This window comes from Cyprinodon tularosa, unplaced genomic scaffold (assembly GCF_016077235.1).
Source record: "Cyprinodon tularosa strain WSP-4 unplaced genomic scaffold, ASM1607723v1 ctg577, whole genome shotgun sequence".
Classification (NCBI taxonomy): Eukaryota; Metazoa; Chordata; class Actinopteri; order Cyprinodontiformes; family Cyprinodontidae; genus Cyprinodon; species Cyprinodon tularosa.
The window spans coordinates 677780-691298 of NW_024039315.1; the positions used below are offsets into that span (position 1 = coordinate 677780).

The window sequence follows — 13519 nt, forward strand, 5'->3', positions numbered from 1 at the left end:
CTGCGTGGGTCTGATGCGTGTTGGGCGGAGCTACCCTATCCTTTGTCGCCTGTAACAATGGCAGCAATATTTGCTGTGATCAGTGGGTAAAAAGTAGTTTTAATAGGTTTTTGAGTGACAAAGTCCACCTGAATAATTCATCTGCGCAGTCAGTTCATCAAGATCACGATCCTGCCTTCAAATATGATTTCGCTGTCAGTTATTTCTGCTGCTGTTAGTAGCGGCTGGAAGGCGTTTTTCATGTACATAATCCAAAGTGCAGGCACCAGAACATTAACAGCGAACACATTTTTCCGGCAGGTTTCGACATTTTAAGTTAATTTATGCTATGATGAGTGCTATGATCACTGTTTCAGAGATGTGGTGTGTCAAGCAGCAAAAGTTACATTTTTCCAACTCCAGCAGCTGCTGCTTTGCAGCGCTGTGGGCAGTTTTGGCAATATTGGCTTTAATTCTAAGAATTTACCCCTATGCTACCACTGCTCAGGGGTCAAAGTAGATTTAAATTCATCGAGATTTGATATTGCAAAAAAAAATATACACACAGATCTACTAATGTTGGTGCTTTATCTACTAAACTGATAAAAACTTTTTAAAGATATGTTAATTGTAAAAGAGGAATACTGAGAAAGAAAGTATACAGAATATAAGTGAATACATATTTCAGAATTAATATGAAAACTGAATGTTTAACCTGCAACTGGAGAGCTGATAACCTGCCCTTCAGCGGATCGTCTGTGCCCAATTCCAGGAAGCAGTGACGGTCCACCGCCAGAGGAGGCCTCGTCATCAGAACTGCCCCCTTCTAAGCCTGGCCTGAAACTGGGACGGTTACTTTCTCCAACCTGTGATAACGGGGATCCCCAGAGAAAGAAGACAGGCTGCTGTAAAACTGATGATTCTCACCATTAAAACACTGAAAACTCTACAGAGCTCAACAGTTTTATTCAATCTCTTAACATTAGAAGGAATATATAACCCTAGTGATCAGTCCAGTAACACCGCTGCATTGGTGTAACGGTACATGTGTCGTTTCATGGATGTTATGTACGACGGAGTATTAGGGCCACACATGAAGAGAAAAAATATTTTTGCCATGACGAGATTAAACTCGACATGTCGACTTTAAAGTCGACATGTCGAGATTAAACTCAACATTTCGAGAATAAAGTTGAAATGTCATGTTGAGTTTAATCTCGACGTGTCGACGTTATTATTATTATTGGACGTTACCGCTTCCTGTGATGATTATACAGTTGCAGCACGTCAAAGACTACCTTCACTCTTAAAACGCAGACTGCAGCTGTGGAGCGCGGTTGCTCTTTTCTCCAAACTTTGGAATGTCGAGATTAAAGTCACCACGATATGTCAACTTTATTCTCGAAATGGCGAGTTTAAAGTCGATACGTCGAGATTAAACTCAACATGACATTTCAACTTTATTCTCGAAATGTTGAGTTTAATCTCATCATGGCAAAAATATTTTTTCTCTTCATGTGTGGCCCTAATACTCCGTCGTAGTTATGTGACCGATACAGGAGTTGCTTTTAACTGACTGACTCACTAAATGTGTTTAAAAACGGATCAGTCATTGTGATAGATCTGCTAAAAAAAAAAGTCTCATCTTTTGCAGTTCATCATTAAAATGATCCAGAATTTTGGAGCCTAAAAGGAATAGGAATGTGTTTTTATTTTTATTTTCTCTTATCTAAATTAAAGTTTATTTCTAATTGACTCTTAGTTTATTTTAATGTTTTTACTATACTAATTGTTTTGAAATTATGATTCAAGTCCACAAGCATCCTTGTTATGTGCGTCGGGCACATTAATTATTTTTGTTTTTTCCTTCTAGTGTTGCATAGACCTTAGTTGAATCACTTAAATTTTAGAGTCTTGATAATTATTTCTTTTTTCTTTTGTAAATAATTCGATTACGTTAATTTGTTGTGATATTGGTCTGCCTATAAGTAGGCTGGGTTTCCACCCGTTTTGCTGATTTTTCGTAACTTTGACCTGGTGGGACTGGTTGCCCTGTTTTCATCTATTTTTTTTTATTCCTACTAGAGTTTTAAGCGTTAGTTCAGTACTAGCAGAGGCTTCGACGGCCCTGTTTATGGTTGGCCCTCAGCTGTACCGTTTTGTTTCTTTGGATCGGCTCACCGGGTCCAACTTTCTGTTGTGTTTTTTTTTTGGACACGGGGAACTGGGGAAAAATCTGACTCTGTTTTTTTTTTTTTTTTGTCTCTTTGCAGAAAAACAAAACAACTGATCTAAAAAGAAGTTCCAGAGATTAAGAATAAAATCATTCTTTTGAACCTCATGTTTGTCTCGGGTCCTTAAGTATGTTGTGGCCTGGGTGGTCATAACAATCCTCATTCACATTTTCCCCTCAGTTTCCATGTTCTGATATATGTTTACACTATTTATTGGCTGCATATAAAAATATCAAAGATATTTTTAATTTTAACATAGATAAGAAATGATATAATATAAACTACAATAACTTAAATTATATTATCGTACTACAGGTATTTTCCATAATGTAATGATAAAACTTAAACATATAGCATATTTTAGATTCAATGCACACCAACTGAAATATTTCAGGTCTTTTATTTTCTTAATAGGGATGATTTTGGCATACAGCTCATGAAAACCCAAAATTCCCATCTCACAAAATTAGCTTATCATGAAAAAGGTCTCTAAACGAGCTATGCACCTAATCATCTGAATCAACAAATTAACTCTAAACACCTGCAAATGATTCCTGAGACCTTTAAAACTCCCAGTCCGGTTCATCACTCAAAACCGCAATCATGGGTCAGACTGCCGACCTGACTGCTGTCCAGAAGGCCATCATTGACACCCTCAAGCCAGAGGGTATGACACAGAAAGATATTTCTGAACCAATAGGCTGTTCCCAGAGTGCTGTATCAAGGCACCTCAGTGGGAAGTCTGTGGCAGAAAAAGCTGCACAACGAGAAGAGGTGACCGGACCCTTTGGAAGATTGTGGAGAAGGGCCGATTCCACACCATGAGGGACCTGTGGAAGCAGCAGACTGAGTCTGGAGTGGAAACATCCAGAGCCACCATGCACAGGCGTGTGCAGGAAATAGGCGACAGGTTTCGCATTCCCCAGGTCAAGCCACTTTTGAACCAGAAACAGCAGCAGAGGCGTCTGAGCTGGGCTACAGAGAAGCAGCACTGGACTGTTGCTCAGTTTGGCATGTCATTTGGAAATCAAGGTGCCAGAGTCTGGAGGAAGACTGGGGAGAAGGAAATGCCAGAAGTCCAGTGTCAAATACCCACAGTCAGTGATAGTCTGGGGCACCATGTCAGCTGCTGGTGTTGTTCCACTGTGTTTTATTAAGGGCAGGGTCAATGCAGCTATCAGGAGATTTTGGAACACTTCATGCTTCCATCTGTTGAAAGCTTTATGGAGATAAAGATTTTATTTTTCAGCAGGACCTGGCACCTGCTCACAGTGCCAAAACCACTGGTAAATGGTTTACTGACCATGGTATCACTGTGCTCAATTGGCCTGCCAACTCTCCTGACCTGAACCCCACAGAGAATCTGTGGGATATTGTGAAGAGAAAAGATGATAGACTCAACACTCTGGACGAGCTAAAGGTCGCCATGGAAGCATCCTGGGCCTCCATAACACCTCAGCAGAGCCACAGGCTGATTGCCTCCATGCCACGCAGCATTGAAGCAGTCATTTATGCAAAAGGATTCCTGATCAAGCATTGAGTGCATAACTGTACAGAAGTATTTGAAGGTTGACTTTTTTGTATTAAGAACACTTTTCTTTTATTGGTTGGATGAAATATGCTAATTTTGTGATATAGGAATTTTTGGTTTTCATGAGCTGTATGCCAAAATCATCCATATTAAGATAATAAAAGACCTGAAATATTTCAGTTAGTGTGCAATGAATCTAAAATATATGAATTTTTAAGTTTTATCATTAGCCTTATGGAAAATAACTTGATCACAATATGACCTGTAGGTCATCAAATCAATTAAGTTCAGTCTGTCAAATAAGCTGCCTGTAGTGTCTATAAAGGTCCAGCAGGTGTCAGTATTCCATGAGACAGTATCATTACAGTTTGGCAATGTGTCGAAACACTTCAAGATGCCTCATTACCCCACCAGTAATAACCCCTCCCCATTCAACCAAAGCCTCACCAGCTGTCTAGACGTGCTCGGCAACAGCCGTGTCCTGGTGACGCTGCTGTTCCTCCTGGCCGTCTCCAGCTCATCCTCAGTGTCCTCATCGCTGGCTGGACACGAGTCCATACCCGTAGCAGCAAGACGCACGTCAGGCCTCCGGAAGTCCGTCTGTTAACAAAAAAAAAAAACAAAAAAAACTCTTCAGTTCTCCAGGATGTATTATTACATTTCACCACAGAAAGTTTCAAACAAACCAAATTTATCAACGGAATAGTTTTCTTTTCATTTTCTAATAGTCTAATTTTACTTCAGTAAAGAAAAGAGAACCTGATCATAGTGATGGAGGAACTGGCATCTTTGCTGCTGCGCCTCTTCAGAGCTGGATTCAGATGGATCATCTGCAGCACCCCCAACACCCTGCGCATATTTAGGTCTGTTTTAGCTTTGAATTAAATCATTTGCATCATAAAAGACTGAACGGAAAACAAAACGAACAGAAAGCAGCGCGTATTGATCCAACGCAGGAGGAGAAGTCTTACTTTCACAGGAATCTCCTGGCCCTCCACTCTGCCTCTCTGCGCTGCCGGAGGGATCAGTTTGTTGAAATACATCTCTAGTTCATCGTCCGGCAGGTTGTTCAAATCCATGTCATCATCTGGGGGCCCAAGCATATTAAGGTATAACACTAACATCTACAGCAGAGTGTTACAAACCACACCTAAGCTCTGGATGTCTTCTGCCATATTGAAATGGTAAATGGCTTGTACTTATATGTGTAGGAGACCTGACCAAAGAGCCTTACTCTACATTCAAGTCATTAAAAAAAGTAAATCAGAAAAAAGGAAGGAATTTCTAAAAATTTTAAACCAACTTTAATTTTAGTTTAACAAAACAAAAGCATTGAACTCTTCAGAAATGTGGGTGTTCATTCAAGAAGAAAGGAAAAGCTATTCCAAAAAAGGAAAAAAAAAAAACAATCCACTGTACTCAAAAAAACATCATCAGCTTTATTCCTAGTACTGTTCCAATTCACAAAAACAAGAAGACAGAGAACAGACAAATTCCCCGGATGTTGTTCTCGCCCCTCCCTCTTTACCCAGAATGCATCAGAGCAGACATGTCCGTTCTCGAGACTGACAGCTGTCCCAGCATGCACTGTGGCAACAGCAGCTTCCAGGATATTAAGTAAAAAGTTCTCTTTTCTGCTGCCGTTGTTCAATAAAATTACATTTTAAGATCATTTGAGCTGAGAACATTATCTTATAAGCATCACTATATGGTCCATTTACCTATTTAGTGAATAATTTTAAAAAGATGTTGAGGACCGTGGCAACCAGCGGACCTCCAAGGCTAACCGTAGCCAGAGCTAATTTTAGCCCGTCTGCAGCAGCAGCCCTCTCTCTGCATAGCAGTGTGTGACGTACTGCTGGCTCTGATGGAGAGTTTTTTGTTTTATTTGGCAAAATATTCATTTGAGTTTATCTACTTGTGTTCATTATTATTCCTCCACTAAATGAAAAAAGTAAGAATTTATTATTATCTAGTAGAGACTAATAATAACAGGAGGGGAAATGCAGCTCCAGAAGAGCTGAGCATGTGGTGATGTCATCAGTACGCTTCTATTCCAATTGACCCATATTTATGCTGCGTTCTCCCAGAGTCCAGACTTTCCTGTGTTCTTCTCAAGAACATACTTGGCGAGGACGCGAGTCCATACTCGTGTTCTAGTGAATTGGGGCATTGCAGTCTAACCAAAGAAGCCGAATGACCCCCAAAGGGGCGGACCCGTTTGTCCATTTCAATTTGCACTTTGTCTAAGCAAAAACAATGCTTTGTTGGGCTTTAACTCAATGTTATTTCTGACATTTTTAATTGGAAAAGCTTCCTGGATGGAAAGCAAAACGTCTTCAAACTTGGGAACAAAGTCCAGTGGATTTTTTTTTTTTCCCTGGCATTCTATGATCTGGATGACAGAATCTTCACCAGCATAATAAAAGCAAAGAATCTCAGATGTCTTTTTAAACATCTAGGTTTCCTTTTCTCCATTATTTATCCATACTTTTCAAAACAATTAAATTAAGTTAAATTGTCTCTTAATCAGAAGCAGTAATGTTAATGTGCTATAAAGTACCTGTGACATCACTGTTGATGTTGTCCACAGACATGAGCTTCTCATTGGCCAGGAAGCTGGAATTGCTTCCACTGAAGTCGTCACTTTCAGGGATGTTAGTCTGCAAACGATCCTCCTCAGCTGTAACAGCTGAAGCCTGAACACATTAGGAGAAGTTTGACGTAAAAAGCTTTAATTTACATTGACCCCACAGACATTCAGCTTTCTCCTTGTTTTTAAATAAAAAACAACCAAATTGTAAAAAAGTTCTATGGAGTGAATTTAGTTTTTATTATTGCAGCAAGAAAACAACATGTTTTGTATTTTAAAATTTGGAAATAATTGCAATTCAAAAATAAAACTCAGAGAAATGGTTTATCTATAGGTTTTATTAAAGGAAAAGTCCGCTCATATGCAGAATTCAACCTCCTGAAAGTACTTTAAGTATGAAATTATTACATACTGTTCAATAAATGATAAGTGAATTTAATGAAGAGTCATTTCTTTTGAATGTTAATCAATAAAAAAAAAAAAAAAATTAACGCTAAATTCATTAAATCACCACAAACGTATTAGTTTTAGGTATAGATCATGATCGTTCCTTGCTGATCGGACTTTTCCTTTAAACAGTCAAACAGGCAGACTGAGTATTGGTACCTTCATGTTGTCCAACTGTGTAAATGTCAGACGGCCAGTTGAAAGATCTATGAAAGGAAACAACAGATCTATTCATAGGGCAGAAATATTTTTAGTTGTAGAAACAAAATAAAAAAGTAACAAGTACTGAAACCTTTATTAAAATCCAACCAACATAAGATGAAACGTATAAAACATGAGAGAAAAGCGTCAAACGGACACCCTGAGCCAGAACGGGGAATGAGAGAATGGGTGAAATTTAGTCTTGGAGTACGAACCTGTTTCTAGCTCTGTGGGCTGACCACACACTGAACCCGCCTCGGTGGGAAGATGGCCGACCTTAGAGCCTTGGGTTCTGGATGTACCCTCATCTAGATGGATCTTAACTAGCATGTCTGACAGGCGGTGTGTTGTGAGGTAGTCATCTGCATTATCCCTGTGACAGAAAAAGAAAAAAGAAAATAACAACTAGAGATTATACGGTAATCAAAGCAAAACCATTTTTGGTAATCTAAGCCAAAACCTTTTATAACTAAAAACAATATGCATCCAGGAAATTGCATCATAATATTTCCCTTTAAGTAGCCAGGAAAAAGATGAACTTCTCAGGGAAAACACATTTTCTACATGCACAACCTGATAACTAAGACCAGAAGAGGATCCACAAAAAAGGAGGCAGATGTGCTGGTGAAGATTCTCAGTCATCCAGGTCATTGTCATTCCAGAAAAGTTAAAAAACAATCCACTGGATTTTGTTTCCAAGCTTGAAGATGTTTCGCTTCCCATCCAGGAAGCTTTTTTAATTAAAAATGTCAGAAATAGCGTAGAGTTTGAGGCTTTATAGAATAGCCCAACAAAGTCTTGTTTTTGTTTGAACAGTGGTTTGGTCATTGCTGTAACAATGGCCAGGGCAGCCAAATATGAACCACGAAGAACAAGAACCCAGAATAAAACTGGAGTTCTATCAATAAACTTCAGTCAGATCAGGTCATGATCACAGTGGCGCCTCGCGGCATCGGCCAAGAACGGCACTCAACTTCAGTCAAAATGGAACACAGCTGCCTTCCATTAACCATGTGACTTTATAATCTTATGAATTGGGGTTTAGATTTATAATCCGTATTTCAAAGGATAATAGAGAACAAAAACCTGCTTCCAAAGAAAGTCAATACTCACAAGTAATCTTTGAAGCCGAGGGAAAATTTGGGATGATCTCCAACTGATGACTGTGACTTCCCTAGATCCTGTTCTCTGCCCTCCAGATATGAAGCCTCCACAGGATCTCTGTAAAATGACCAGACAGAAATGCTTTCACATTTGAGAATCTGGAGGAAAATTGTAATAGATGTCATGCCCCTGGAACTTTAAGATGTTTTGGTCATGCCCATCCTTGAACTCATTTTGGTTTGGAGTGTATAAAACGATATCTGAACTCATAGGAATAGAATGTCAGCCTTATATGTAAACCTCAAGTTTTGGAGCAATACCACTTGAAAGTATGGGTATCGCTAGGTTTACACTGGAAATCTTCCTGCCCACCAAAATTATCTGAATTGATTGTCTGATCTAATGTTGTACCTCAAATTAGAAAAGATTAAATAAACAGTAAGATCGGTTTTATGGTGCGTTTCTTTCAATCTCTGAGTGTTTTTCATGAATTTCTTATAGAAGCATTTTTGTTATTTTTCTTAATATATTTAGGCAAGTTGGTGTTCCTTATTACATTTAAATTAAATTCTGTCGTCAAAATATCAATTTTTTTAATGTTACAAAAGGTAATATGGTCTTGTCCTGGATTCTAATAACACTATTGGCTTGAAACTTGGATTTTGAAAGTATTTCACTGAGTGACCTATAAAGGAATCCCAGCCTCAGCAGTGTTGTAGTGCAAACATGCATTTCTACAGTTATATAGGAAGTGAGATGTCCAATAAGTGATGTTAAAAATGTGGAGGAGGCTCCGTGTTTCCCCACCTGCTGTGGGGTCTAATTTTAGCCACCGTGGAAGCAGCCACAGGCAGACCCGGACCAGAACCCAGGCTCACATTCCCCAGGGTGGAGCGGCCGCTGCTGTTGTCCAGAGACCTGCCGAGGAAGCTGGGAAAGGCTTCATCCTCCAGCTTGTAGAAACTTTCCGCCATGTTTCCTATTTTCAAGACATTTCATTTCAGGCAATCTGTTCCGTTTAACTTCAGAGGAAATTAGAGGTTAACCTGATCTTACCGTGAATCTTAGGAAGTTCTCCAAGATCGCTTTCATAAGAATACACTCCATGTTTGACATAAACTGTCACATTTACCTTCATATAATCATAGCCTGCTTTGCTGAGCTAATTGCTACAAACAAGAACCTTCACCTACTCAACACAACGACTCAAGTACTTTAACTTATTTCGAGTAACATAAAAGTATCGAACAGTGACTTACAAACACAGATAATAGCAATCTCAGCTTCAGCTCTATGCTGCAGTAGTTCCTAATTAACTCTACCTAAATCTAACACTTGATAAAGTAGACGTTAGTTTGTCCGAAAACTTGAATTTGCTCACCAGAAACGGGCCCGAGATGCAAACTGTCTTCCTCCCGGTCGAGTTTTGCCGTTTAAATTTCTTCAGACTCGCAGAAAAGTGGAGTTAAGTTCCGGCTGGTCTGTCTCTAACACACATGTTTGACGTTATTTACTAAAATAAGGCGTTTCAAACAAACAGAGCTCTGCTTTGCAGAAACAAGAGGCGCCCAGACGCTACAGGAAGCCCGCGTCAGCGTCATATCTTTAGGGTGGGGCCTAAATATTTGAAATGATCTGATTGGCCAGAAAAAGAGAGAGGGCGGAAATGGCCAAATATGATAGGTTGGTACCAGTGCCGCACTTTATGAGCTTTTTGGAAAATAGACCATTTGTTCTCATTGTATTGAAATGAATAAAGAATAAATTCATTTATAAACTCCATCCAGAATGAGGACTTTCAACATTTTTAATTACAAAAAAGAAAGTTAAATAAAATTTAAACCAAATTAAGAAATATTTTCTAGGTGAAACATACTACAAATCATTACAACCAGTGCAAGTGATAATAAATAAGGGGAAAAAATATAATGCTAAAAATAATGCTAATTATAAAAAATAAATACTATATTTGTGTGGTATTTTACTTGAGAATAAAGAATACAGTAAATGAGTTGTTGGACCAACACATAAACATCTAAGAAAGAAAAACCAACCTTAAACAGAGGGGGTGGACTCAGGTTTCACAATGCAATAATACGCCATCATCGCAACCAAAACCCCCTAGAGGGGAACAGACGACCCTCCTGTTCAGCCAGGAAAAATATTCCCTTTTACGACCCCCTTTCAGAGACATAGACAGGTATGTGGGTTTGCAGACTAACAAAGAAGCCAAACAACACCCATTCTAAGGGGAATCCCGTTTATCCGTTTCACTGTTGTCTAAGGCAAAACAAGGCTTTGTTGGGCTACTGTATAAAGCCTCGAACTCAACGCTATTTCTGACATTTTGAACTGAAAAAGCTTCCTGAATGGGAAGCGAAACGTCTTCAAACTTTGAAACAAAGACCAATAGATTGTTTTTTTTTTTAACTTTCTTGGAATCAACCAAGTAGCTAAATTCAAAGCATATTGTTTCCTACCAAACATGTGATCTACTCTGCTGCTGCAGGAATGCCCGGTTAGACAGCTGCCAAAAGGGAGCAAACGTTTCTTTTTTATTCTAACTGAATTGAGGCCAACTAAATGATGCAACCTAAACAAGGAAATAAATCATAAAGTTATGGGGTACTCATAAAGCAGCAGACAAATTATTCATCATATGTATATCATGTATACCAAAAGTACTAAACAATGCTACAACCCTCAGTTCTTCATACAACTAATCCAATGTTTGCAAAGAAACCCAAAAATTCAGTGTGTTAAGTTCGTATGAGATGCTTAACCAAAGGCTCATACTCTTTTTCATGTAAATGGATGTTCTTTTATTATTGATAACATACAAATTAATGAAAACATTAAAAAAATTCATTCAACAAATTCATGACAGATGGCAAAAAAATAGTAGGAAAAGACAGAAAGGAAGGACAGACTTCAAAAATACTATCCTCTGGTGATGAGTAAAAGCTATTATCACAGAAATGATTTTGCTCTTTTCAAATCTCCCATCAACTTGTAGTTCTCATCAACTTTGATAGTTGTAGAGAGGCCACTATTTCCAACTTAAAAAAGTTTAATATTCTTCTTAGCAGAAAGTCTCCAGTTCCCACGAGCCCTTCTGTTTGTAAAAATGAACCCAAGGTGAGAAGACTGAGATGACACACCAGGACATGGATGTAGGTTTGCATAGGGACCATAGGGACATGTCCCTACAGTACCAACATTTTGGACCAACCTACTTGTCCCTACCAACAATTACATGTGCATAACATGTTTATAACTTACAATACAGCATTGTTGCAGCAATGCTGGAAAATATTGAGACAAAAATATGTTTTGTTCAAAATTCAAAATTTTTATTTATTTTACAATTTTGGTATAATTACTGCTCTAAGTGCGTCGCTCTGTGAGCTAAAGACATTTTTTAGAGTCTCTATACTCCAGTTAACGATTAATTGATTACTACTTTTTTTTTTTTACATTATTTCAATAACTGATTAATCCGATGAATTGTTTCAGCCCTTAATACAATTTATGAAATTGGTTAAATAGAGTAACTACATCCTAGATTTACAACTTGGAGAGTGAGGTTAATATATGAAATGCTCAATATCAGTTCCTCTTCTAGTTCCAGGGCTCATGTAAATACAATGCATTTATTTGGCGTCCCTTGAATCTTTTATTTCGCTTTGTTTCATGATACAAAGAGAACATTTAAAAGAGTGGGTTTTACCTCTATTTACCTCTGCACAATTCTATATCTTCAAAATAAAAAAAAAGTATAAATCCACATATAACAGACATATTTAGACTACCTTCTGTTAAATAGGCACAGATTTACCTACTGTCCTAGTCGCTGGTAATTTCAAAAGCAAACATTTTCAAAGTGGAAAAAAGTCCTAATTCCTCATTTATCAGAGCCAGTTAAGCTACAGTCATTGATAAACAGCTTCTAGTGTAGTGCTTATAAAAATTGTATAAATGTAGCAAGAAATGCTTCTTTTCTCTTTAAATGAAATACACCCTGATCTTCCCGTCAAGTATAAAAAAACGAGCGTGCATATTTTTGCATAGGACCAATGACATCAGACCAATAGTGTCCCTATCAAAGTTAAAATCAAACCTACGCCCCTGCTCCAGGATCCCTTATTTTTTGTGCTGATGTCACAAACATGTGAACTTGGCCTTGCTCAATGTAATTCCAGTTCATTATGTGTCAAGTTAAAACACATTTTATTTTTATAAAGACAGTTCAATCAAACCATCCAGTCAGAACGATTAAATGTTCCAAGGATTGCATCCAGTCAATGACTTGGCAGGATCTCCTCCTCCTAGAAGAGCATGTGGCGACAGTGGAGAGGAACACCAGTGGAGAAGAATACCAGGCTCATGGGAACAGCATCCACAGAGGGCTGCTCACAAGGATGATCACACAAAGCAACCGAACATTTTCCTAAATGTTTTCATAAATAATTGCCTTAAAATAACCAGATGCCATCTGCTCAGATCCCAGGTGAGGATGGTTACTTTCAGCAGCTTTAAAGGTCTGTTTTAACATGTGTGTCTAATGCTGGTGAAGATTCTCAGTCATCCAGGTCACAGTCATTCCAAAAAAGTTAAAAAACAATCCACTGGACTTTGTTTCCAAGTTTGAAGACGTTTCGCTTCCCATCAAGGAAGCTTTTTTAATTCAAAATGTCAGAAATAGCGTTGAGTTTGAGGTTTTATACAGTAGTCCAACAAAGCCTTGTTTATATTTAGATAACATGCAAATTGAAACAGAGGAACGGGTCCACCGCTTTGGAATGGGGGTCGTTTGGCTTCTTTTGTTAGCCTGTAATGCCCCATACCTGTCTATGTCTTTAAAAGGGGGGTCGTTAAAGGGAATTGTTGGCCTGGCTGAATAGGTGAAGTCTTCTGTTTCCCTTTACAGGCCAGTGGATTGCTTTTGAACTTTTTTGGAATGTGTGTCTAATGAATCATGGGACATTTCCACTGAGCTGTTTGGGAGTCAGTTACTCATACAGCGTCTGGTTTTGATGAATAAAAGGGGAACAGTAAAAATAAAAAACTGTGAGAGCAATAAAAAGAAACACCTCATATATGAGTTATAAATAAAATCATGTTAAGATCAAAAAAGGTATTTATTTAAGGGAGAAGTCCAGTCAGCAAGAAATTATCAGTGGATGATTGTTTATAGTGATTCAATTTAGTGCAAATATAGTAACGCCTCACTCCTGACATCTTGTTAGTGACGTCACGGTGCGGTAAGCCTAGCGCCATTCTCCGCTTTACAAGCAAAATCAACGGGAACTACTAGACACATCTGCAATCAACAACAATTATTGAAGATTTCCAGAGGACTTCACCATTGAAATTCACCAGAGCTATAGTGAAACTGACAATGCCCACGTGTAGGCAGTTGGAGGATGG

At 38.4% G+C, this 13519-nt stretch overlaps 1 protein-coding gene across 3 annotated transcripts in view; it reads right to left on the minus strand.

Moving 5' to 3' along the window:
- Positions 1-9691, minus strand: part of cep192 (centrosomal protein 192) — a 56278-nt gene extending 46587 nt beyond the window's left edge. For all 3 annotated transcript variants that reach the window (XM_038306245.1, XM_038306244.1, XM_038306246.1), the window contains exons 1-10: positions 9471-9691; positions 8897-9068; positions 8099-8206; positions 7201-7358; positions 6944-6990; positions 6308-6443; positions 4716-4831; positions 4504-4593; positions 4192-4344; positions 695-845 (exon numbers count right to left, since the gene is read on the minus strand). In XM_038306245.1, coding sequence (XP_038162173.1) covers positions 695-845; positions 4192-4344; positions 4504-4593; positions 4716-4831; positions 6308-6443; positions 6944-6990; positions 7201-7358; positions 8099-8206; positions 8897-9063 — 1126 coding nt within the window. In that variant the 5' untranslated portion in view covers positions 9064-9068; positions 9471-9691. The remainder of the gene's footprint in view (positions 1-694; positions 846-4191; positions 4345-4503; positions 4594-4715; positions 4832-6307; positions 6444-6943; positions 6991-7200; positions 7359-8098; positions 8207-8896; positions 9069-9470) is intronic.
- Positions 9692-13519: the final 3828 nt, after the last annotated feature.